The sequence below is a fragment of the Seriola aureovittata genome, chromosome 9, assembly GCF_021018895.1.
Source record: "Seriola aureovittata isolate HTS-2021-v1 ecotype China chromosome 9, ASM2101889v1, whole genome shotgun sequence".
Lineage (NCBI taxonomy): Eukaryota > Metazoa > Chordata > Actinopteri > Carangiformes > Carangidae > Seriola > Seriola aureovittata.
The window spans coordinates 8,195,747-8,220,730 of NC_079372.1; the positions used below are offsets into that span (position 1 = coordinate 8,195,747).

The 24,984-nt window shown below is 43.4% G+C and overlaps 2 protein-coding genes across 4 annotated transcripts; both read left to right on the plus strand.

The window, feature by feature from the left end:
* Positions 1-1,654: 1,654 nt before the first annotated feature.
* Positions 1,655-12,371, plus strand: LOC130174359 (glutathione hydrolase 7). Its single transcript, XM_056384088.1, has 16 exons — positions 1,655-1,812; positions 2,197-2,819; positions 3,309-3,535; positions 3,729-3,880; positions 3,986-4,103; positions 4,231-4,298; positions 4,845-4,918; positions 5,070-5,263; positions 6,073-6,160; positions 7,267-7,394; positions 7,497-7,585; positions 7,686-7,838; positions 7,968-8,082; positions 8,181-8,318; positions 9,621-9,720; positions 10,504-12,371. The coding sequence occupies exons 2-16, from the start codon at positions 2,600-2,602 to the stop codon at positions 10,674-10,676; spliced, it is 2,037 nt and encodes a 678-aa protein (XP_056240063.1). The 5' UTR covers positions 1,655-1,812; positions 2,197-2,599; the 3' UTR covers positions 10,677-12,371.
* A 476-nt stretch (positions 12,372-12,847) lies between these two features.
* Positions 12,848-24,822, plus strand: ncoa6 (nuclear receptor coactivator 6). 3 transcript variants are annotated; one of them, XM_056384655.1, is made up of 17 exons: positions 12,848-12,984; positions 13,829-14,166; positions 14,398-14,553; positions 14,697-14,819; positions 15,053-15,175; positions 15,283-16,104; positions 16,199-16,330; positions 17,034-18,363; positions 18,489-18,607; positions 18,775-19,286; positions 19,376-19,612; positions 19,719-22,755; positions 23,231-23,287; positions 23,432-23,462; positions 23,921-23,962; positions 24,207-24,340; positions 24,437-24,822. In XM_056384655.1, exons 2-17 carry the CDS (start codon positions 13,869-13,871, stop codon positions 24,481-24,483), a joined length of 7,200 nt encoding a protein of 2,399 aa, XP_056240630.1. In that variant the 5' UTR covers positions 12,848-12,984; positions 13,829-13,868; the 3' UTR covers positions 24,484-24,822. The 3 variants fall into 3 exon arrangements, with proteins under 3 accessions (XP_056240630.1, XP_056240631.1, XP_056240632.1); XM_056384656.1 differs by having other exon boundaries at positions 14,697-14,804; XM_056384657.1 differs by lacking the exon at positions 23,921-23,962.
* Positions 24,823-24,984: the final 162 nt, after the last annotated feature.

Below are 24,984 nucleotides of genomic sequence, written 5' to 3' on the forward strand. Positions count from 1 at the left end.
AGTGATTTAAATACATTTGGGTAGTTAAATCTTAAACAATACAACATAATTTATAAACTGGTCTTAACCATAGATGTCAAATAAATGTTGTGGAATAAAAAGTACAATATTTCCTTTCAACATCTAGTGGAAATACTCAAGTAAAGAACAAGTCAGCTGGCTAAAATTGTAAAGTATAGTACATCAGTGAATACTTTGTTACATTCCACTACTGTCTACCTTGGAGATGACGGCATGAATGTAGGTGGAAGTTCACAGTGCGCAACAAAGGGAAGAGTTGAACAGACGGGTGTGGTAACGGACTGTAAAAAGTATGTAGACTGAATATGGGTGGGGTGCATAATATGGACTTACTGTCTTAGGCTCAAGGCCTGACAAAGGGAGAAAATAAAAGTAAGCAAAAAATGAGAAGACGTGCAAAATGATGCATGTACAGACCGGTGATCAATTTTAATTGGGCCAAATATAGCAAATGAAATAACATCTATTGTTGCAGCACCTCTGACCTCTCTGTGGACTGAAGCAAGTAAAATTATTTCCTGTTGAGTGCTGTAGCTCACACTGTCAACCGAGACTCTTAGATGTTCTGCTACCTGCTCAAAAGCTGGGGAACAAAAAAAGAATAAGACTTGTTAAAGGACCAGATTACCAACTGGGCAAAGCTGGCAAGTGGCCAGGGGCCACAAAAGCACCAGATACACCATAAAATTTGATTCTACATCATGTGATTAATCGCATTTTTTTTTTTTTTTGACTGGTACTCCATCCTCCATCTTGTGGTCTTGTCTTGTAGAGGGACTCCAGTTGTAAAACCTTAATTGTTTTAGCTTATTTATCTTATAAAATTGCTTTTTTCTGTTTCAGGTAGAAAATATTGAACAAGGTCATATTATTATTAGCAATTATTGTCTTCAATAACTGATTCTATAAAATGTCTGACCAAAACCCAACCATGTTGACATTCATAGAAACCTGGAAAAACTGCAGATATTTACATTTGAGGAGTGCTAGTGATTTTTTTGCTTAAGACTAGAGTATTAGAGTACTGGTTGATGCCTGAAGAAATAACGACACAGCTTTGCTTAAAGTGGGCCAGGAGCAGCCCAAAACCTTCTCTCTCTCTCTCTCTCTTTTTGGCCTGAGCCTGCCTTGGAGATTATGGGAAGGTGAGAAGGGTTGTAATTGGAACAGGTATTCTGCAGACCTGCTGTAACCTGTTTATCCGGTTCACGAGTTTAAAAAATACTAAATGGGTAAACTTTAAGGGCCTTTGCCTCCTAGGTGGGGGTTTCCTATTCCCCACTAATAACAGTCAATGGGAAATGGCTAAAAGCACCTGTGCTGAAAGGGGATTTGGTCATCAGCTGTGTGTGGAGATGAGATTTAGTGGCCCTCAACGCCATCTACCGTGAAGTAAGTCTGGTATTGGTACTACTAAGCTATTCAATACAGACAATACAGACAATACAGCCAACAGCCGTATTTCCTTTGTGAATACGTGTAGATTTATGTCAAATCTGTGTTTAACAAATAATTCCAAGTTGTCCTTGGTACTCAGCTCACAGTCAAAAGGGCATCCAAAAATATGCACCTGGAATCCAGCTGCCTATTTTGTATGTCAAGTCCTACCGGTTGTGCGGAGCTATAATGTGAAGCCAACTTCCCTGTGCGACGGCGTCGAGATTCAGGAGCTCGTGTAGTCTTGGTGACGGGAGAGCTCCACTCACCTCATCTCACCTGCCCTGTTTTAAAACCCACAATAACACCGTCGAGGATGGTTTTTATTTGACTTCACCTATTTTTACAACAACGGTAAGTAACATTAAGCGAGCTTCGAGCTCTTTGTAGCCGCATATTCGCACAGAATTAACAAAAAAAGATGCGTTAGCTTGTGACAGCGCGGTGGAGAAACAGGATACGCAGATAAATAGCGCCTCTGGCTCGCCTCTGTGTTTGAGTTGTGTAAAACGCTGTTGTTTCGAAATGTAACCAGTGACCAGGAAAGTTAATTGCTTTTGTTCCGCACAGACAGAAAGAGGCAGACATATTGTCGCATGTCAATATTTGCAGTAGGCTATGTTTGCATTGTGTAATGACACCGCAAGTTAAATGGAGACGGATATAACCTTAGCGGTTACATAAATGCTTCTCGGGGGGGAAAACTAGTTAATTTGCATGCTTTGCTAATATCTGCAGGTGGCAGCTTTACATGACTGGAAAAAATGCATCATCATCGGAGCTACACACCCGTGTCTTGGCCTATCAAAAATATCCTCTAAGAAGAAGCAACTGCAGTGCTCTTGTAGTGAGGGTGCCAGTATCATACAAGAAAACTACAATTCCCTGTAGCAGAATTGTGATATAGTGGGATGTTAGAGGGCAAATCAAGCAGATGAAGTAATTCTTCAGCCCAGCATCACTAGTGGCTAATACAGGTATATTTAAGGGATTTTTCATCTGGATGACAGTGACAGGTGTGTGTCTGATCATCCCAGACAAGAAACAGATGTGACTGGAAGAATGAACATCATAACCTAACTCCCTCACACCTTCAAGATAAAGATAGGTTAACTGTGTGACTGCAAGACCAATAGTAGTCATGCACAGTCCTGCTCCTGAAATCATGGCAGGGTACCCAAGTGGGTGTGTGGCGGATAAAGATGCAAATCCGGAGACAACCTTGGGGAGTGCCTATTCTCCCGTGGACTACATGAGCATCACCAGCTTCCCCAGGCTGCCGGAGGACGATGCAATGTCTGGGGAAAACACCCTCAAATCTCGCAAAGATGATGACAACGTCCTCAGTGAACAAGATACAGGTCAGTTAGATCCTGTTCTACAAAATACAAACACTATATTGAATGTCTTTAGGTTTCTGGGTGTGGATTCATCAAGCAACACTGTACACACTGCAATTAGTTGTTATTTAAATTATCAAGGTATGTTTTCAATTAATTGTTTATTCTATAAGATGTGCATCGCAATTCTCTATAGCCTCAGTGATTTCCTCAATTGTCTTATTTAACTAATCATCTAAAACCCAAGATATTCAAGTTACTATTACAATTCCTCACATCTGAGAAGTGGGAACAAGAAAGTATTTGAATTTTTTAATCTTACAAAAATGCTTGATCAAAATTATTAGTCAATTATTGGAATAGCTACCCTTGATAGCGTGGCTAATTTAAGTTTTAAATAGAGTTTGGTGTGAGGGAACAGAATATATTCAACATCACATACCAAAAATCGTGGTTGTCCTGGTTTTTCCTGTTTAGTCCAAACCGTTTGGTTTGTGTTGCACGTTGCAGACCCAGATCTGTTTCTGAAGTCAGCTCGCCTCCAGCGACTCCCTTCCTCAGCTTCTGACCTGGCCAGCCATGATGTAGTATCCCTGCAGGAGACCAATAGAGACCCCTTTACAGAAGAATGTGCTTGCCAGCGAGATGGACTGACAGTCATCATCACAGCCTGTCTCACCTTTGCCACAGGAGTCACTGTAGCTCTCATCATGCAGATCTACTTTGGAGACCCACAGGTAAGTGTGTCTGTGTTTCTGTGTGTCTGCGCGTTAGCTGCAGATGTACCGTTGTAACCATGTTGCAATGGTGTTGCTTTTTCTCAACTGATTATGGGATTATGGGTGATTTCACATGTGTCCTCCCACACAAGCCCAAGTCAGTGCAAAGACAGTCTCTCACTTCTGTCTTTGTTCTTCTGTTCTTTGCAAGGTCTTTAACCAGGGAGCAGTGGTGACAGATGTGGCACAGTGTACATCTCTTGCCTTCGATGTTCTGGGGAGGTTGGGGTCCAGTGTTGATGCTGCCATTACTGCTGCCCTCTGTCTGGGAATTGTCCACCCTCACACTTCTGGTCTGGGAGGGTGGGTGATATAAAACATATTAATCTCCTCTAGGTGAGGTTCCTAAGCTTGGCTGGATACAAAGAAGATGACAACTTAATCCTTTGTTGTTGATGTTTTATATAGTGGCGGAGTTATGTTGGTGCATGACATCCGTAAGAATGAGACGAGGGTCATCGATTTCAGAGAGACGGCACCATCTGCCATCCACGAAGAGATGATGCAGACAAACCTTGATTATAATGTATGCCGTTTTTCTGCATTACTCTTATTCATACTTGTTACAGTTTACTAAGAGAGCAGAAGACAGTATAATTGTTATTGTTATGTACCAAGGTTAACATGTGCGTCCTGTTCTTGTTGCACTTCAGCCTGGCCTGCTAGTGGGAGTACCAGGCATGCTCAGTGGGATGCATCAGGCACACCAGCTCTATGGCAGGTAGGGTAACAATAATTGCAGTCCTTGCACATTCTGCATCATTCTTTCATATTGTTTGTTTCACTTTGTGACACACAGTGTATTAAATGGCCTTTATAAATAAACATAAGATAGAATATTGTTTTCCTTCATTTTGTCTAATGCTTTTGAGACAAGAATAGCAAAAGCAGATATTTATATCAGCTCAGACGAAGCATCTGCTTGTTTCAATATCCAGAACTAAAGGAGTGAGATTTCATAGTGAAAGTATCAGCAGCCGTGTTAAAACAAAAGACATGTTTTTTTTGTTTTTTTAGCCAGAGTGTTGGGCTGTAATTAGTCTGCTGTGTCATTATCTGTGTCCTTAAGCCTCAGCTGCTGTGGATGATGTTACGGCACCATCTAACTTGCTTGATCCATGCATACAGATTAAGAGTTATGATGGCCTATTGTGAATTATCAATTTGGCAGAATAGTCTCTTTTTAAAATGAGGAGTTCAGATTGTATGTATGAATTTTAAACATTTGTAAACCAAGCCAAACTTACATGGCGTTTGATTTTCCCAGGATGTCGTGGGAGGATGTGGTTACCATGGCAGCAGATGTGGCCAGAAATGGATTCAATGTTACCCATGACTTAGGTAAGTATAGTGTAATGTAGTAGAAATCACTGGGTGAAGTCACTGTCACTAATGTCACTGTCCCTGCAGCCTCAGTGTTGCTCATCAACAACATGAAGGGAAGTCATGTAAAGATTAGATGATCTAATTTTCCTTTGCTCTCTCTCCCTAGCTGAAGCACTGGCTAAAGTTAAGGACAAAAACATCTCTGATGCATTTCGGGAATTATTCCTCCCCAACAGCCAGGCCCCGCTCTCTGGATTGTTCACCAGACGTCTCGATTTGGCATCCATATTGGATGCTGTTGCAGTTAAAGGGATATCGGAATTCTACAGTGCAAACCTGACGCAGGAGATAGTGGCTGCAGTAAGGAATTTTTTTCCCCTATCTCCATGTACGATTATATAAGTCATATAGTCATGAATTCTGCATAGTCTACATGGGGAGTCACTTACCCCTCAAACACTAAGTCCTTGTTTTACTTTGACTTTGGCTTTTCACATTTTGGCCAGGGTGTGGTAATAAGCCAGTACTGTCATATTGTGACAAAATAATGATGTCAGGTAATTTTTACTCATAATTGTGTGGTCTAAATGAATGATTAAAAAACAGTATCTATTAGTTACAGTAATGTCACAAAATGTGATCAGAAATCAAATATGGAATATCATTTGAAAATGAGTTTTGAAGTTCACGTTACTTCAATTCTGAACAAACAAAATCAGCTCATTTAATAATTTCTTCTTCACATACTGTATGTAAATAATATAGTGATAGAACAGAAATACAGTACAGTGAGACAGGGATCAAGTGTAATGTGAAAAGGGAAAACTTAAAAAAGAACTGCAGTCATCTATGTTACCCCAGGCTGTGACATTTGCACAGGAGTATTGCTAATTTCAGTCTCTGTCTTCTAAAAGAAGGGACGCAGTCCTTGTTTAATTTGAAAAGAGACCAGCTCTAACTTTAAGTCACACACAACTAAACAAGTGTCTAACTAAAAACACCACTGTCATTTAGATTAACTGTGTGTTAGTTGACTATGAATATATTTGTGAGTCTACTAGATAAAGAATTTTGGACTATTTTTGACTGTGGCATTGCCCTGTTGGTGATGGCAGTGTACAAGATAACTTGTCAACTTTAAATTTAAACTCACTATGCATTTTTAATAGGTGCAAGCAAAAGGAGGAGTCCTCACAGAAGATGACTTTGGAAACTACAGCACAGTCTTACAGCAGCCAGCAGAGATCACCTATCAGGGTAAAGGCCTGTTCAGATTTTTTTTTATTGATTTATTTAATCCTTGATTTAGACTTAGTCTCATTGAGATTGTGATCTATTTCAAGAGAGGACTGTGTGCAAGAAAAAACATATATAGTTTAAATATGGACAGACAGAAATTCACACATACAAGCAGTTCCAACAGTGTTACTTACTTACTTGTCTTTTAAGGAGGGCCATCACACCTTTTCATACAAGCTGCAAGGGTGGGTGAGGAATTTATCATCTGTGAAAACGCACAGTGCACTGTGAAAGACAGAGTTCAGAGGCTTTAAGGTGGAAAGAGAGGCATGCATATACAGAATATCACCATAATCAAGAGCAGACAGAATACTAGACTGCACGATGGTCCTCTGACTCGCAAAAGAGAGTAAGATTTATTTCTATACAAAAGCTGATTTGACCTTCATTTTGCTGGGCAGGTGTTACACATGGATTTGAAAGTGAGTTTAGTGTCCAGCCAGATTGCTAAGTATCTTTAACACTCAGATACAGTAGCATAACATTAATTTAAACTGAAAATTTCTTTAAGTGTTCCTGTAAATAAAGTATGACCTTCAAATATATACTTAATAAAGACACATGCATGTTGACAAGGTGAAGTGTGTAAACAGTGCACACCTGCACACTTGAATATTTTGTGTGCATAAGCATGGCTGTTGTTGACCCAAATGCAAATATAATGGACATGACACACAGCCTACACAGGATATGTGTCATGTCCATTATATTTACATTTTCTTTCTCCTCACATTTTTACATTTCTCTCATCTGTTATTTCTTGCATATATCAAAGTATTTATATAATTGTTTAATGAGTATTTTGTAAAAATGTTTTATATCTGTATTGTACTACTTGATACTTTCTTTGGCACACTGACCATGAATGGTGCAAAAAAACGTGTAACAGTATGTTGAGGTTTTATAATTTTCCTTTGCTTTATACTTTGTACACTACATTTACATTGTTATTTATATTCTGCTTGTCTGCGCTTTATTCTTTGTAACTTTGTCACTGAAATCACTCAGTTTCACTAGTGAAATCATTCATTTTTCTTTATTATGTTTTTTTGGTGTTTCTGAAGGACATCATGTGATGGCAGCCCCAGCCCCCCATGCTGGCGTTGCCCTGATCACTGCTCTCAATATCCTGGAAGGCTACAATATCACCAGCCAGGTTCCCAGGAACAGCACCTACCACTGGATTGCAGAGGTATTGTACTAACTGCTTCGTCACTATACAGCATAAACAGTACAGTTTACCAAATGCAGTAATTTGGTGTGCATTTGTATTAATTTTGCATTACTTTCCCAGTCTGTGAAGATAGCTTTGGCCTTGGCTAGTGAGCTGGGAGACCCTATGTATGACACTTCTGTATCAGAGATTGTCTCCAAGATGCAGAGGTAGAGATCATTTTTTGTCTTTAAAGATTTAATGTGTATCCATCCTAATTCAATACGGCGTGTTCATTGAACCTTGTACTTTGATATTCCCATCTCCCAGCAAATCATGGGCCACTGTACTCCGCCATATGATCAATGACTCTCAGGCGTTCCCTGTCAGCCATTACACTTCATCATTTACCTTGGAGAAGGGTGCAACAGCTGCACAGGTCATGGTCATGGGCCCAGACGACCATATTGTGTCAGTCGTGAGGTATGTCGGGCTTAAATTGAGCTGCTATTGCACATTGTCTGTTTAGGCATATCCCTGTGATAATTAAGAGTGAATTGATATTACTGGGAAACTTAAACCAAGACCTTTTCTTATTTTTGGCTGTTGCAGTTCTCTAAACAAACCATTTGGCAGTGGGATAGTGACTCCCTCAGGAATCCTTTTGAACAGCCAGATCCTGGACTTCTCCTGGCCAAATAAAACACAGAGTTCATCACCTAACCCAGTAATTGTGCCTTATTATTAATTATTAATTTATTTCTCATTTAAATATATATCATAGCTTCTCTTGGTTCTCATGGTGTTTGCTCTTGTTTGCTCTAGCACAACAGCCTCCAGCCTGGGAAGAGGCCCATGTCCTTCCTGATGCCCACAGCCGTGAGGCCAGCCGTGGGGTTATGTGGCACATACGTGGCCGTTGGATCTTCTAATGGAGAGAAAGCTCTCAGTGGCATTACACAGGTTATTTACATATTGATTAATTGGATCCATGACTGATCATTATATTATTATCAATGTGTTAATACTCCTTTCTGGAAAAGCATTTTGGTTTTGTCCTGCTGTTTGAGTAAAATGAAACATCTTATACACCCCATGTTAGTCATCACAGTTAAATTATGGGCACCCTCCTGGAACCAGATGTGGGAGGGGGAGCTCACCGGCGAATGTCTGCTGTCCAGGCTTTGACCCATGGGGCCCAACTGAGCAGACAAAGTGGTGGGGTGAGCCCACCACTTAAAGAGATAGGAATCAGGGTTGGTAGAAGTGTAAGCTGGGCGGCAGGCAAATTCAGGGACCTGGGCAGGCTTGGGATATGGAGAAGGCTTAATACAGTGTCCCTCGAGGAGTCTTGTGGGGGAGTATGGGGTATCAGGGCTGTTTCTACAAGCTATTCAATCTTTATATATAACCAGAGAGAAAGTTTTGATCCATATTTTCGGCATGAAGTCAAACACATTTTCATCAGGGTTTTCACCGAATCAGTTTGTGATTGTCATGCACAGGTTTTGAAGGTGCAGCTGGGGGAGGAGAGCATCATGTTTGAGTACCTCAGAATTGCTTCTCTGCTCTTTGCAGATGATGTGGTCCCATTAGTTTCATCAGACTGTGACCCTCAGCATGCACTGGGGCAGCGAGTGTGAAGGAGCAGATGACAGTCAGCACCTCCAAATCTGAGATCAAAAAGAAGGATTTAAAGTATCTTGGGGTCTTGTTCATTAATGAGAGATTGACAGGCAGATTTGTGCAGTGTCAGCAGTAATGCAATGGTCATGAGTTCTGTTTGGTGACCGAAAAAATTAGATTGTGGGTACAAGGGGTCCCAAAATGAGTTTCCCTTAAGTGTCTGGGCTCACGCTCAGAGATATGGTAAGGATCTCAGACAACCAGGGGAAGCTCGGAGTACAACTGCTGCACCTTCACATCTAACAGAGCCAGTTGAGGTGGTTTGTGTGTCTAACCAGGATGACTCCTGGGCGCCTTCCATTTGACGTTTTCGATGCACATCCAACTCGTAGACTGGTGGAGACCCCGTGGTAAACCCAGAGCACACTGGAGAGATTATATCTCTCTTCTGGCCTGAGAATGCCTCAGAATACCCCAGGAGGAGATGGAAAATGTTGCTGGGGAGAGGGATGTCTGGACTACCTAGTTTAACCTGCCACCACTGTGACCCGACTGTGGATAAGCAGCATAAAATAGATGGATGGATTTATGTATGTTGTATTATTATACATATCAATTCTGTTTCCTTATCCTTCACAGGTGCTGATGAATGTTTTGTCTTCACGTAAAAACATGAGTGACAGTTTAGCATATGGTAGACTCCACCCACAGCTGCAGCCCAACACCCTCCTGGTGGACTGTGAGTTTTTCCAACTGATCAATCTATTGTGTAGTTTGGTGCTAATATGACAGAATGAACTTCAAAAACTGTGGGCAGATTGACAGATTTTGTTTCCAATTACAGTTCTGATTTCCTATCTAATAGTGCCCTTGGACCAGTGTTTACATTAACATCAGACCATAGTTGTGTGTATACAATGCAAAGCAGATGGGTCAGTGAGAAGGCAGGAAAGACCTCAAACAAAGGGTTGTCATGTTACAGTATAATGTTGAATGAATTCTGTGTGTACTGAGAAGATTAGTCAGCAATTTCTTTATGGGAAGCACCATTAATATAAAGTTTAAATTCTGCAAAACCCATATTGCAAAATTCACAGTTCTTGGTGGCACCAGGAATGATAGATATCCATTTGTGATTCATTAGCAAGCTGATCCAATACAGAGCAAAGATCAGGATATTCCTGGATCTGAAGTTTTGGATCTGGCTTAGATCTAAATATAATGTGATCAAAGTTTTAAATTCTAAGTCAAAGCTATTGGCGTGCTCTTGGTTTTAAACATGATATACTATGACCTGCATGACTGAAAGTCCTCATAGACATACAATCTGAACACACTGTGATTGCTACACCTTCTGTGTGAAGACACACCAAGTGTTATTTTCCATTATCTGATCAACATTACATTTGAATAACGGGTGTAAAGGAAGCCTTATTCAGTTTGACATTTATTTTTCATTGTTCAAGCTTCTCACTAACCTCAGATCATCCTACCTCTCCCATTTTCTCCTACTTTCTTACAGCTGAGTTTCTAGATGAAGACGTGGAACTGCTGCAGGCCAAAGGTCACAAAGTTGAGAGGAGAGATGTTCTCTCATTGGTTGAGGGCACCCGGAGAACTAATGACCTCATCATTGGAGTCAAGGACCCCCGTAGCACTGATGCCTCAGCCCTCACTATGTCCAACATGTCCTAATGTGCCCCCAATACTAGCACATAAAGAGGAAGGGGTAAGAGTAACACTATAATTGATGGTAAATGAGGGATTAATGAGGCTGCTGATCAACCGGTACACTAAACAGAATTTGACAGCAAAGTACTGTTGTTTGACAGAAAAAAAACATTCACCAAAAAGACATGCATCCCTCTCTGAGATGACTTTGTAGGAAACTAATAGGGATCCATTGATAAATTTGTTTGCTGACACAGAAAAAATAAGGAGCACCATTTCACATACCATACATATATGTTGGTATGCCCTCTCTCTCCGCCCTCTCTCTCTCTCTCTCACAGCCTCAAGAAATGTTCAATCTGAGTGTAGATAATGTTGAAAAAATATGTCCATCCACCCAATGGCATCAGTCAAAGTCTGCGGGCTATATTATGCAGAGCAGGATGTAGAAATGCAAGACCTGTTCATAAATTAATATCTGATGCATTCCAGTTCCACTTAAAGAAAGCAATAAACTGAAGATGATGGAATTACTTAGTGCGTGTGAGAAAAGGGAAATAGAAAAGTGTAATGGCTTTTGAAGCTATTTAAAAAAAATAGTGTTGCACTCTGAATTTATGATCAGGAATTCGAAGGTAAATTAGTGGTGATCAAATGGATTCTCTGTAAGAATGGGCAGATATGGAAAAAGTAATGATGCCACACCACAAAGCCACCATTTACAGCTCCTGCATGGTCCTCGGTGCATTTTACCCACCTATCTGCTTTTCAGTTCTTCCATTGCATTTCACGATTTTTCCAAATAACACAAAAGATCACATGGAATAGTGACGGTAATGATATTGATTAAGCCTTGCATTGTCACACCTTAACTCAACACCAAGGTTAAACCATTTACAGTACTCTCCTGCTCTTTATATGGTGTGTGACTGTGATTAGATGTTGTTTGGTACACCTGCTGGAGTTTTAACCATCGTGAACTATCAATGGCTCCTTGGGACCATATAAAGACTAACACATTATTTACACAATATATCATACAGAAAGGTGGTAAGGCCTTCAGATCTGAGGTGATTTCCTTCAACAAGAGGATTTGCGTCAATTTAACAGGTGTTAAATATCACTAATCGTAGAATAAGTGTATTTAAATATATAATTTAAGAAATTTGAGTTGTTGCATGATTGTGTTCTCTTTTAAAGCTTGAGCTTTTTTTAGAGTGGGCATACTTGTTTTTAGAATGGGAATGATATGATTCTATAGAGTTGGATTGAATGTAATCTGTCTATTTTTATATGAACATTTGTTGGGCTATATACTTTATTTCTACTGGTGTAACACAGTGCATTCAAGAAGCAGATTCTAGAAAAGGCTGTCATGTTTATTTTTTAATTTTTTGTGTACTGGTGTCTTTATTTTAGGTGCTATACTTTGAAGTAAGACCCAACCGCTTTTGTAAAGCATTGCATTGTAAAAATGGTTAAATTAAGTCCATAATGTGCAATACTGACTGATCAAACATTTTCTCAACCTTATTGTCTCCATTGTTGGGTACCAGTGCAATATGACTGTTGTTACTTGTTTCCTGTATGGTAGAGTACTATGCCTTCAGGCACACATTTGCACAACACCCAATGTTTGACTCCATGTGTATTTGTATTTTGATTTTAATAAAAATCACCATCCAAACCCAAGAAATAAAGTGTTTGCACACATCCTAACCCTGGAGAATGATTGCCACTTTGTTCCTCCATACATGTGTAATTGGATCATTTGACCTACTGTAAAATAAGTGAGCTTGCTCTTTTGAGATAATAGGTTTAGGGATTTTTGGATAGCCCGACTTAAATCTGAGCTGATGTATTTTACCGGTTCCACATAGCCTATTCATTTATTATTCTGTTCTATTATTAATGAACACCAGCTGCATAGATGTATATAGAACATTGAACATTCAGTTAGACTCGTGTTTATTTTTTGTTGGATCCATTGCATATAGAAATCTGTAAAAAAAAATTTAGACTAAACAAAATGCTAATGATAATATGACAGTATGAACCAGAATTTTATATTTAAATGGAAATATCAAAAAGGCTACCGACAGGTTTGGAGGAAACATCTTTGTTTTCGAAATACTTATTAAATTTTACTCAAAGGGACTTTGCTACCACTTCCGCAATTGGGGCTTTATTTTGGAAAGCGCTACCGGAAACAGTATTTTTTTTATTCTGCAAGCTTGACGTCGCTTCTGACTTGCTTGTGATTCATGTTTTGTTAGCTAATCTGGATAGCAGATGTCGACTGGTTGAACTTATTTTCAGATGAATATATGTGGTAAGGGTTTTGCTTTTCTCGTGCGTAATTTACTGCTATTGATATTTAGTATGTCAGAGCTAACGAATAGGGAAGCTAGTGAGTTGTGGTCCAGTGCAGTCATGATGAATTACCTGCAGTGCTGCCCAGCTAATGTAGCTAGCGTTTGCTAACCGGAGCTTGCGGAGAAGCAGGAACCGCCTTGGCATTAATTTTATCCTCTTTTACACAGCGGTGTTTTCTAGAAACATATTCATTTGATTTGTAAGTGATGTTCATACCGGCATGAAAATTCACAATGACACGGGACACGGAATATTTGTGTTCGCCCTGCCGATTTCGAGCGTTGAACGTTAGCTTACGTTTGCGCTAAGGCCCGTGCTACTGCTGGGCCGATCATGTTAACCAAGCTGCCGACCGTTTGTGGTTATGTATTCACACAGTGTATCTGACTTTAATGCAAATCGTACAGCAGTTTGGGTATGTCGACCACCTACAGTCCCGTTTGTAATCATTTGATACATCTGCTACTATAAGTTTAGCAACGTCAGTTATAGTAATGTTACTAACGTGCAGGTGTGTTGTTAACATTAGCTTTCACGTCATCTTATTTACTTTATGTGAACTTATAGGAAGAAAGATTTTATGACCTTGTTGTGCCTGAAGCTTGCAGTGAACAGCTTGTAACTCAGAACTTGTAGCTACCTATTAATCCAGCATTTAATCTACTAACTATATGTTCTCAAATAATCATTGTTTCCTCTTTACTCTGACATCTCTACTGTTTCTTGACTGTGACAGCGTGGGGCAGTAGTGGTTTCTGAGCTGGAGTAGTGATCTGTGTCTCTGTCATGTGGAATTTCAGCATAAAACGGTTCAAACGCCACTCCTGGTAAGAGGGGAGGATGGCACATCGACGCACTCCACCTGAGCTGTCCCAGAGGACAGAGTGCCTGGAACCAGATAATGATTCCGACAGGGACTCTGGTGTTGGGGATGATGCAGGAGAGGATGCTGACAGTTGCCATGGAAGCACAGTAACTCAAGAGGAGAAAGTCAACAAGCAAGATGGCATGGAAGAAAACGGCGGGGTGGGAGAAGATTTTACAGTTTTTGTTGCCTTTCAAGGGAACATGGAGGATGAGGACTTCACACAAAAACTTGATACTATCCTCAGTGGGATACCTAATATGCTTGATATGGGTTAGTCTTTTTAAACTCTTATTTATGTTGGAAAAAAACTGCAAACAAATAGGAACTTCCCAATATGGTTATCAATTGATAGCCACTACACAGCCTCTTCTTCTGTTTGCTATTGCATATTCCAGCAATAGCGCTGTATGCCTGTCCTTTTCTTTATACTTCTCTAACCAATAGTCTCTAGACCTTTTTTCAGTAATTGCAACTTGCATCCATTCATTGTCCCTCTTTAAGGCTCTGAGAGGCTACAGCCACAGCATGTGGAGCCGTGGAACAGTGTGCGGGTTACCTTCAACATTCCTCGGGATGCTGCTGAGCGACTCAGACTGTTGGCCCAGAACAACCAGCAGCAGCTCAGAGACCTGGGGATTCTCTCTGTGCAGATAGAAGGTAACAGAACAGCCTTCAAAGTCCTTGTCACTTGAAAACAGGAACAATGTTTTTTTCCATTTGTGGCATTTGAAAATTAAGGATAGAAACTGGACCTCCTGTAGTAAATGTTAGATATTGATGTTCCCTCTGTTGATGTTTAGGAGAAGGGGCCATCAATGTGGCTGTGGGACCAAATAGGGGACAAGAAGTTAGGGTGAATGGACCAATTGGAGCACCTGGCCAGATGAGAATGGATGTTGGCTTTCCAGGTCAGCCTGGTCCAGGTATTATTTTACTAATTTGATTATACTGTACATGGTCACTATGTATCAACTAGAATGGAATTGTGCTTGAATTGTGGATAGTAGTAGTGATTGATTGTTTGGTTTTTTGATAATGGTTTGATAGATATGGAAACACTGATTAATTCATGTGTCCAAAAAGACATGGAATAAAAAGATATTAGCTATTTTTTGTGTTTGCACATAAAGATTCAATATGCTCATATTTCCACAAGGAGGGGTAAGGATGGCTAATCCGCAGATGGTTCCCCCTGGGCCTGGCATGGCAGCTCAGGCCATGGTACCAGGCAGCAGTGGACAGATGCACCCTCGTGTTCCGAGACCATCTTCACAGACAGGTTTAGGTCTTTATTTCTTGTGCATGAAATGATACATCTTGTAATTTTAAGTATGTTATGGCTTGGTCACTCCAGTAATGGAAAAACTGCTTCTTCCTCGCTCACAGATGTGATGGACCCAATGATGCCAGGTATGCCAGTTCAGCAACAGCAGCAGCTTCAACACCAACAGGCTGGTCCCCATGGCACAGGTCCCATGCCTCCTCAGGCTGCTCATCACATGCAGGCTCTGCAGGCTGGAAGACCACTCAACCCTGCAGCACTGCAGCAGCTACAACAGCAGCACCACCAACAGCAACAGGCCCAACAGCAAGCTCAGCTCTCCCAGCTTGGACCTAGACCTCCATTCAACCCATCAGGCCAGATGGCTGTGTCTCCTGGCTGGAACCAGATGTCCTCTCTTCAGCCACAAGCCACTCAGGGAGGCCCTCCCTGGAGAAAGCCCCTACCCCAAACCCAAATGGTTCAACGCCCACCCTCCCTTGCTACAGTTCAGACACCCAGCCACCCTCCACCTCCTTACCCCTTTGGCAGCCAACAGGCTGGGCAGGTATTTAACACCATGGGACAGGGACAGTTACAGCAACAACAGCAGACAGGCATGGGTCAGTTTGCCGCTCCCCAGCCTAAAGGCCCACAGGGTGGCCCTGGTGTTGTCACAGGACCGCCCAGACCTCCTCCACCCCTTCCACCAACTTCTGGACCGCAGGGCAACCTCACTGCCAAGTCCCCTGGTTCCTCCTCGTCTCCTTTTCAACAGGGTTCACCAGGGACTCCTCCCATGATGGCTCAGAGACCGACAACTCCACAGGGTTTTCCCCAGGGTGTAGGTTCACCAGGAAGAGCAGCCCTCGGCCAACAGGGTAACATGCAACAAGGATTCATGGGAATGCCCCAGCATGGACAGCCTGGGGCCCAAGTTCACCCAGGTTGGTTGATTTTGGCCATCGTAAAAGTGTCGTAAAATCTGAAATTTTACACTCTCATGTCTACAATAACAAAATCTATCAATACTGATTGCAGGCATGCCAAAGCGTCCCATGGGCTTTCCAACCCCAAACTTTGTCCAAGGTCAGGTGAGTGCTAGCACTCCAGGAACGCCTGGTGGAGGAGCCCCTCAGCAGCTACAGAGCAGCCAAGCGATGACTCACACAGGTAAAATGTCCATTACACTGCAGATGTGTAGGGCTATGTCTTAGGGGAAACGCATAACTGAAATCGGTTGTCTGGTTACTGGCAATATAAGCCACTGACATGAACATTTGTCACAGATTAGTCTGGCATTTTTTTTAGACCAGTAGTGCTTTGAATTCACCACAGACTTGTTGAGATCAAGTAGTATAAGGCAAAGAAACTTCACTATGGACTATCATATTTTGAATTATTTAGACTTAAGTTAAAATGTCAAAATAATATTTTGCATATGTTCCCATGCTTTTGGGTAATTAATGCTATTTCTGTCACAAGTGGTAAGGCATTAGACAAACTTAAAAACTGTCAGTGGAACATGCATAATACAAACACATCAGGACTGCGGAACACAAAATTAGGGTATTTCGAAGAATTGGTGCTAATGGGACATTGTGTTACCATTTCATTTTCAACTTGAAATTGTGAAAATATTGCACTGGGTCATTGGCCACGGATTGCACCAATTTATCGCTTTAAAAATACACGCATTGATATTATAAGATTCAACTCAGGTTAGGTTAAAACTTGATGAACTACTTTGATGTCTATCACCTCATCTGACATGCCATGACTTAACATGCAGTCAGCAGAATGAATAATTTCCTGCTACCTGTTGTGAAACCCATTTAAGTAATTTTGAATATTTTCCCTCTCCGTTCTACATCAGGAGCTCAGCCATCAGCCTCCACACCAAACTCAATGCAGGGTCCACCCCATGCCCAATCCAATGTTATGGCTGTACAAAGTAGCATGGCAGGTCCGCCCCCTGGTACAACTGCTGGGCCTAGTATGGGCCAGCAACAGCCTGGCCTCCAGACCCAGATGATGGGCCTCCAGCATCAGGCCCAGCCCGTGTCCTCCTCCCCCAGCCAGATGGTTCAAGGCCAGGGTGGAGGTCAGACTGTCCTCTCAAGGCCCCTCAGTCAAGGGCAGAGAGGAGGAATGACCCCACCCAAGCAAATGATGCCTCAGCAAGGCCAGGGGGTGATGCATGGGCAGGGTCAGATGGTTGGAGGCCAAGGGCACCAGGCCATGCTCCTACAGCAGCAGCAACAGCAACAAAACTCCATGATGGAACAAATGGTTGCCAACCAGATGCAAGGCAACAAGCAGGCATTTGGAGGCAAGATTCCCGCTGGGGTCATGACTGGCCAGATGATGCGTGGGCCCCCTCCAAACGTTCCAGGTAACATGGCTCAGTTCCAGGGCCAGGTTGGCCCACAGCAGATGACTCCACAACAGCAGCAGCAAATCGCTCAACTCCAGCAACAGCAGTTACAACAGCAGCAACAGCATCAGCTGCAACAGCAGCAGCTTCAGCAGCAGCAACAACAACATCAGCAGATGAACCAACAACAGCCCCAACAGGTTCCTATTGCTGGCAATCCTAATCAAGCTATGGGCATGCATGGGCAACAGATGAGACTTCCTGCTGGCCACCCTCTTATCCAACAACAGTTGCAACAGCAGCAGTTACAGCAGCAGCAGAAACAGCAGCAACAGGCTATGTTGCAGCAACAACAGCAGCAGCAGCAACAACAACAACAACAACAACAACAACAACAACAGGCAGTTCAACAGCACCCACATCCTCTGGGAGACCCCAATAGTGGGACAGGGGATTTAGGGGTCCAACAGATGGTCCCTGATATGCAGGCACAGCAGCAGCAAGGCATGATGGGCGGCCCTCAGCACATGCAGATGGGAAATGGCCACTTTGCAGGTCATGGCATGAACTTTAACTCACAGTTCCCAGGCCAGATGCCAATGGGGGCACCCTGTGGACAGCCAGGCGGCTTTCCCGTCAGCAAGGATGTTACACTGACTAGCCCACTGCTGGTCAACTTGCTGCAGAGCGATATCTCAGCCAGCCAGTTTGGGCCAGGTGGAAAACAAGGAGCAGGGGGAGGCAATCAGACCAAACCCAAAAAAAAGAAACCGGCACGAAAGAAGAAGGCCAAAGAGGGAGAGGGACAACAGCAAGTAGAGGGACTCGGGTAATAATTTGTGTTTATTACAGTTTATCGTTTGCCATGGCAGACAGTTGAAGTAAGTTGTGTCTCTGTAAAATTAATTATTTGACTCGGCTTCATCAACTTCATCCATTTGCTCTCTTTCTTAGTTCTCTTGATGTGGCTGCTGGCATAGAGGATTCTGAGCTGCCAAATCTGGGTGGTGAACAGAATTTGGGCTTAGACAACTCTGGCCCAAAACTCCCTGATTTTGCCAACAGGCCGGCGGGTAAATGCCACAGGATTAATTAATTTCTGCAATTAATTTGTCCTGGTTTTTCAGACACAGATTCTTCAGTTGTAGAAGTTACATCAACTAGAATAGCTGTATTCTTTACTTTTCAATATTTGTACTCGTATCAGTTTTGTTTATGTGGCTCTCTACATTCTATCTAGGCTTTCCTGGCCAACCTGGAGACCAGAGAGTATTGCAGCAGGTACCCATGCAGTTTATGCAGCAACAGCAGCAGCAGCAGCAGCAACAGCAGCAGCAGCAACAACAGCAGCAGCAGCAGCAACAACAGCAGCAGCAGCAGCAACAACAACAACAACAACAACAACAGCAGCAACAACAACAACAACAACAACAGCAACAACAACAGCAAATTCAGCACATGCAACAGCAGCAGATACAGCAACAGCAGATGCAGCAACAGCAACAAATACAACAACAAATGCAACAACAGCAAATACAGCAACAGCAGCAACAACTACAGCAACAGCAGATGCAGCAACAGCAGCAAATGCAACAGATGCAGATGCAGGGTCTCCAGAATGCTCAAGGGCAGCAGGGGATGACAGGGCCGCAGACACCAGGTCAAGGTCAGCCCCAAATGCACCCTCATCAGCTGCAGCAACAACAACAGCAGCAGCAGCAGCAGACTCAACAGCCACACCTGCAACAGCAGGTATTATTATTATTATTATTATTATTATTATTATTATTATTTACTGTAATAACAGTGGTTGATATCAACACAATTTTTGTTTATTTTAGCAACAGCAGCAGATGATGATGATGCTGAAGATGCAGCAGGAGCAGGCAAAAAATCGCATGTCCATTCCACCAGGAGGCCAGCTCCCTCCTCGGGGCATGGGCAATCCACCTGAGGTGCAGAGGCTTCCTGTCTCACAGCAAGGCAACATGCCTGTAATGATCAGTCTTCAAGGACACGGAGGGGTACCACCGTCACCTGACAAAGCCAGAGGGATGCCCCTGATGGTGAACCCACAGGTGGGGGCCAAGTGCTGTGGCATATGTAAACATGACATTGACATTAACATCTGACAATCTGAATTTTGGTTGTTTGTACACCGTTTGTATGTGTTCTCCTTTCTAGATTGCAGGTACTGCGCGAAGAATGTCCCATCCTGATGTAGGCCAGGGTCCCCAAGGTACTGGATCTGAAGAGGCCCCTGCTGGGGCCCACCCAAAACAAGACAGGCCTGGTGGCCCAGAAATGGGGGTGCAGCCAGGAAATGGGACCCAACAGATGATGCCCAATCAGGGCTCCAACACTCACATGATGAAGCAAGGCCCCGGTCCATCACCAATGCCCCCGCACACTGGAGCCAGTCCCCAGCAACAGCTACCCACTCAGCCTCAACAAGGAGGTCCTATGGCTGGCCTTCATTTCCCTAATGTCCCCACAACCTCACAGAGCTCCAGGCCCAAAACCCCCAACAGAGCTAGCCCCAGGCCATACCACCATCCCCTCACTCCAACTAATCGTCCACCCAGTACTGAGCCCTCCGAAATCAACCTTTCACCTGAGAGGCTAAATGCCTCAATTGCAGGGCTGTTTCCTCCCAAAATCAACATTCCTCTGCCACCTAGGCAACCTAACCTAAACAGGGGATTTGATCAGCAAGGTCTTAACCCAACAACTCTGAAAGCCATTGGGCAGGCCCCTCCTAGCCTAACTCTATCAGGCAACAACAACAATGGCAGTACGGGTGTAAATAACACTAACAACAGTCAACAGCCTTTCTCTGCTGGCACTGGAGCAGGGGGTGCAGGTGCTAAGCCCGACAAGCCGCCTGGAGGGCAGGGTAAGAGGGCAAGTCCTAGCAATAGTCGGAGGTCAAGTCCAGCTTCTAGCCGCAAGTCGGCCACCCCAAGTCCAGGAAGACAAAAGGGGACAAAAATGGCCATCACATGCCCTCCCCACCAGCAGCAGTTGGTCAACCCTCAGGGGCAAACCATGATGCTAAGCCCTACCTCAGTACCTCCAAGTCCAGTATCTATGCCTTCACAAGTGAGTGGGGGCATGGAGGCACAACAGACTCAGAGCCCCTTCCATGGGATACAAGGTAACCCTGCTGAGGGAGTTAGGGAAAGTCAGGGAATGATGACAGCAGAGCAGCGACAGATGCCTCAGCCTCAAACACAGCCTTTGAGGGAGTTATCGGCCCCGAGAATGACAAGTCCTCGTTTCCCTGTGGCTCAGCAGCCTAAACCTGACTTGGAGCTGCAGGCTGGCAGAGGTGATAGGCAAACGACACATGCACCTATGCAGGACTCTGAAGTATCACTTGCTCTCAGGGCAACTCCAACCTCCCTCAACCAGTTACTGGATAACACAGGTATCCCAAACATGCCTCTTCAGCCTGTACCTGTTAGGGATGTGATGGGAAAAGACAGCCCCAAGTCTGCTTTGGATCCAGACAGACCACTCCACAGTAATTCCCAGAGTACAGATGTTTCAGCCTCTGTCTCGACTACTGCCACTATAAGTGAATCGGAAGCTAAACCCAGACCTGCTGTTCCAGTCCCCACCAGCAGTCCTAACTTGCAGCCTGCTTCAATTCCCAGCTCTCACCCTAGCACTGTTTTGAACTCCAATACTACCCCCAGCCTTAATCAAAACCCCATCTCCAGTCTTGGTGTCAGTCCCAGTCCAAATGTAAATCCAATAACTACTCTTTGTAACACCCTCAGTACTAACACTAATACCACCCCGAGTTTAAACCCCAACCCAGTCACTTCTGGTCAGAGCAGTTCTGCCTTAGCTGTTAGTACCAGTTCTATCTCCAGCTCTGCTCTAAACCCAGCCAGTTCAGCTCTAAAACCAAACCCTAGTCCTAAACCTGTGACAAGTGTTCACTCAGTCATACAGATCCCTGCCTCCTCTAGCACCATTTCCCCCAACCAGATCACTGTGTTTGTCACCTCCAACCCCATCACCTCAGCCCCCACTCCCCAGGCACCCACATCTATGGTCTCCACCATGGTGGCTGTCCCTAACAAGAACATTAGACCTCAGGACATCCGGCAGCAGACCCCTGTCCCCCGACCTCCTCAGTTTATTGCCACCACCCCTGTATTTATCAACCCAATTTTCCAGGTCCCGGGTGCACCTGTGGCTCCGAATACCACAATGGTATCACAGTCAGTGACCATGGTGAGGCCTATCCAAGTGTCCACTACAAACATCCAACTTTCTCCTGCCCCAAGCTCCACCCAGTCCTCGGTGGCTAACATGACCGGCACTCAGCCTGCCAGAAGTGCTGTTGGACAGGTCCAGATTGCTACTACTATGTCATCATCAGCCCCACTTGGTACTCTCACAACTCCTCAGCAAATTAACTCAGTGGCTCTCAAAACAGAAAATGTAGGTGAGGCAATTTCTGCTCAGAAAGCTAGTCCTCCGGTCCAGCAGCCATCTCCTCATCCAAGCCCGTCAGCTGCATCTCCCTTTCAGCCACCCCTGGCTTCTCCACCTCCCTGCTCTAGTCCTGGGGTTGTAAACACCATTCGGAAGACCACCATGTCCCCATCTCTCGCGGCTCAAGTGAAAAGTAAACCTGCACAGGCTTCTGCAGCTGTTTCTGGTTCAGCTGACTCTCAGCAAAGTCCTGTGGAAAGGCCTGCAGAGGGGCCCACTGTGGCTGTGCCACCGCAGGTCTTTCATCCTCCTGCTAGTCCTGCCATTCAGACTGAAGCACCAGCTCCCCATCAAAGTGCTGTTGCTCCAAACAACATTACTCCATCTGCAGTCTCTTCTCCAATCCCAGTTCCTGGCCAAGTTGCTGTTCCTACTCAGATTGTTACCCAGGCTGCAATAACTGCACCAGCTACAGTAACAAGTCCAGCCCAGCCTATAACCTCTCAAGCTCCTATTGTCACTGTAGTTGGCACTACCACAGACGCCGCTTCTGCTACCTTACTGTCTACGGTCGCTCCTGTACAAAGTCCCGTACCGTCCATTGTTCCAATTGCTGCTGCAGCTGGACCTGTGCAGGAGGTTCCCCCGACCACATCCTCTCCAGTTGCTAACCCCAGCGGAGTTCCACCAGTTCAGTCTGACGCCCCAGTGATGGAGCCTCCCATGCCCCCAGCTGCAGCACCTCATGAAACCACTCAAACCACCCCAGGTAAACACACAATTATGACCCAAAAAAACATCGGGTAAGTCTGCATGTATCAAGTAAACAGGATAAGAATGATATTTTGGCCATAATTCTTTGTCAGGTCAAACTGATGACTACACATACCGTGTGTCACTGCTGCGGTAAGGGTTAGTTATAACTTGTCATGTAACATGTTATGCAACTTCAAGTGTCATGCAACCTTAAGTATTAAGTTTTCTTGGGTTTGAACATTTTGCAAGGAAATATTTTCTTTTTGTTGTTGGAAAACACTTGCTCTATGCAAAACCATTGATAACTGGAGGGCTTAGTAGAGAGGAGACTGTTAGACAGTTAGGCAAAGCTTCTGCTCAACACCCAGCATATGTACATAGCCACTTTATATATGGTTTTAGTTGAACAATCTGATGTATATTTCTTACCAATAATTTGTTTTACATATTCAAATGTGTCAGTTGAACTATCTCATAATTTTCCCTAGCACCTATTCCACAAGAAGTCCCACAGTCTCAGGAACCTGTTGCTACCGAGAAGACAGGTAAGTGTATCCATCCTTTTTTTTTTTTTTTTATGTTCTTTTAAGAAGTTATTGGAAATGCTTGTCTTTTAAACGGGAAAGAACAATTCTAGTCTTATTGTAAGTAATTGTCTTAGAAATAAATCTTGTCTTTGTCCTATTCAGGTGAAGAGGTCTCAACAGGTTCTGAGCAGGGGTAAGAGTCCTTCATAACGATTGTATTCTTTTAATTGCTGTGTTGTTGATTAGCTGTGTAATGCTTAATGTGCTGGGGTTTATTAAGGTGTCCGTTGCTATTGATCTCTGAAAAGTTGGCCTAGTCTTAAAACCCGTGCTCCTGAAGGAGAAATGCTTAGACATTTCTAACTCTACTGAAACTCAGGGAGTTCATTTGGTTGGCCAAGCGGGTGAAAACAATGAGCCACGTGGCCTCAGCACTTGGTATGTATGATTAGCATGCAATAATATAAAAATATTAATGCATGTCAGAAGTTTAAATAAAGAACAGCCTATCACAAAGAAAGCTGTACTACTCCTCTGACCGTTATGGCCATATCTCTTTTCCTGGGGATTGTCATAATATGGTGGGGAAGTGAAGCCATGTTTGTTCAGCACAGTTTATAGTTTACCGCTGTTTTTCCACTTCTATCACAGATGGGCAAAGAAAAGAAAGACGCCCATCAACTTAGTCCCAAGGTATGTATTTTAACATGTTGGCGCTGCAAAGACACAAGCAGTGATCATATCGACGTAGTGGATGCTGTCGGGATGAAGACGGACAGTATCTGTGGTAGACGAGGAAAAACAGCAGTCCTGAGTGGTATTGTATCTTTCTCTGAGTAGAGCAGAGTTAACTCACACCTGTGCATGTTTAATAACACATCCTTGCGTTGTCCTTTTCTTCCTTGTCGTTTGTTGTTTTTCTGTGTGGTCCTCCCAGAGCTGCTGTGGAGAAGCCCAAGGGACCGAGCAGACGCAGCTCCCGGGCAGAGAAGGAGGTGGAGGAGGAGCCAGTAGCAGACAGTGGCATTAGGAAGAGATCAGCCAGGCCTGGAACCAGTGCTGCTGTAAAAGGTAAACACACAAGAAGAATATCTCTCACTGCACCTAAGCTATACATATGGTATTACTACCTGTTTCCCTAATGCACCTGTATGTGCTTTTAAACAGAAACTGGAGCGAGCCCCACCCAAGCCAAACGAAGGAAGTCTAAATAGACACAACTGCAGTTGTGACAACCTGTGAACTGTACTGTAAATGTTTTTGTTTTCCGCTGTGAATCATTTGATATCGGTTTCTCTGTCCCAGATTATGAATTTTCATTGGAAGAGGAAACCCTGTACAGATTGTTTTAAAAAGAATTATGCTATTGTTTTGTCCATGCTATTATGTGAGATTGTAGTTAGAATGTGTGCATACAGTATGTGTTTGTGTGAATGTGCTTTTTATATTAAATGCTGGATTAATCATGTGAAGACTGATAATGGAGCTTGTTATGATTGTATAATTATGTTGTAAAACTGAATTAAATTTTCTACTGCTTTTGTTCCGTGAAACGGAGTAATATGATTCATGTATTTTCCCAAGGGCCTAAGCTTTGGTCACAGTTTTTTAATTCTTCCCAATACTGTGTTAAACTCCTAGATTTCTGAGAAGCACTTAGTAGAGGGCGATGTTAATAGTCAGGTCTCCTCTCCCTTTACGTGAAGAGAAATTGA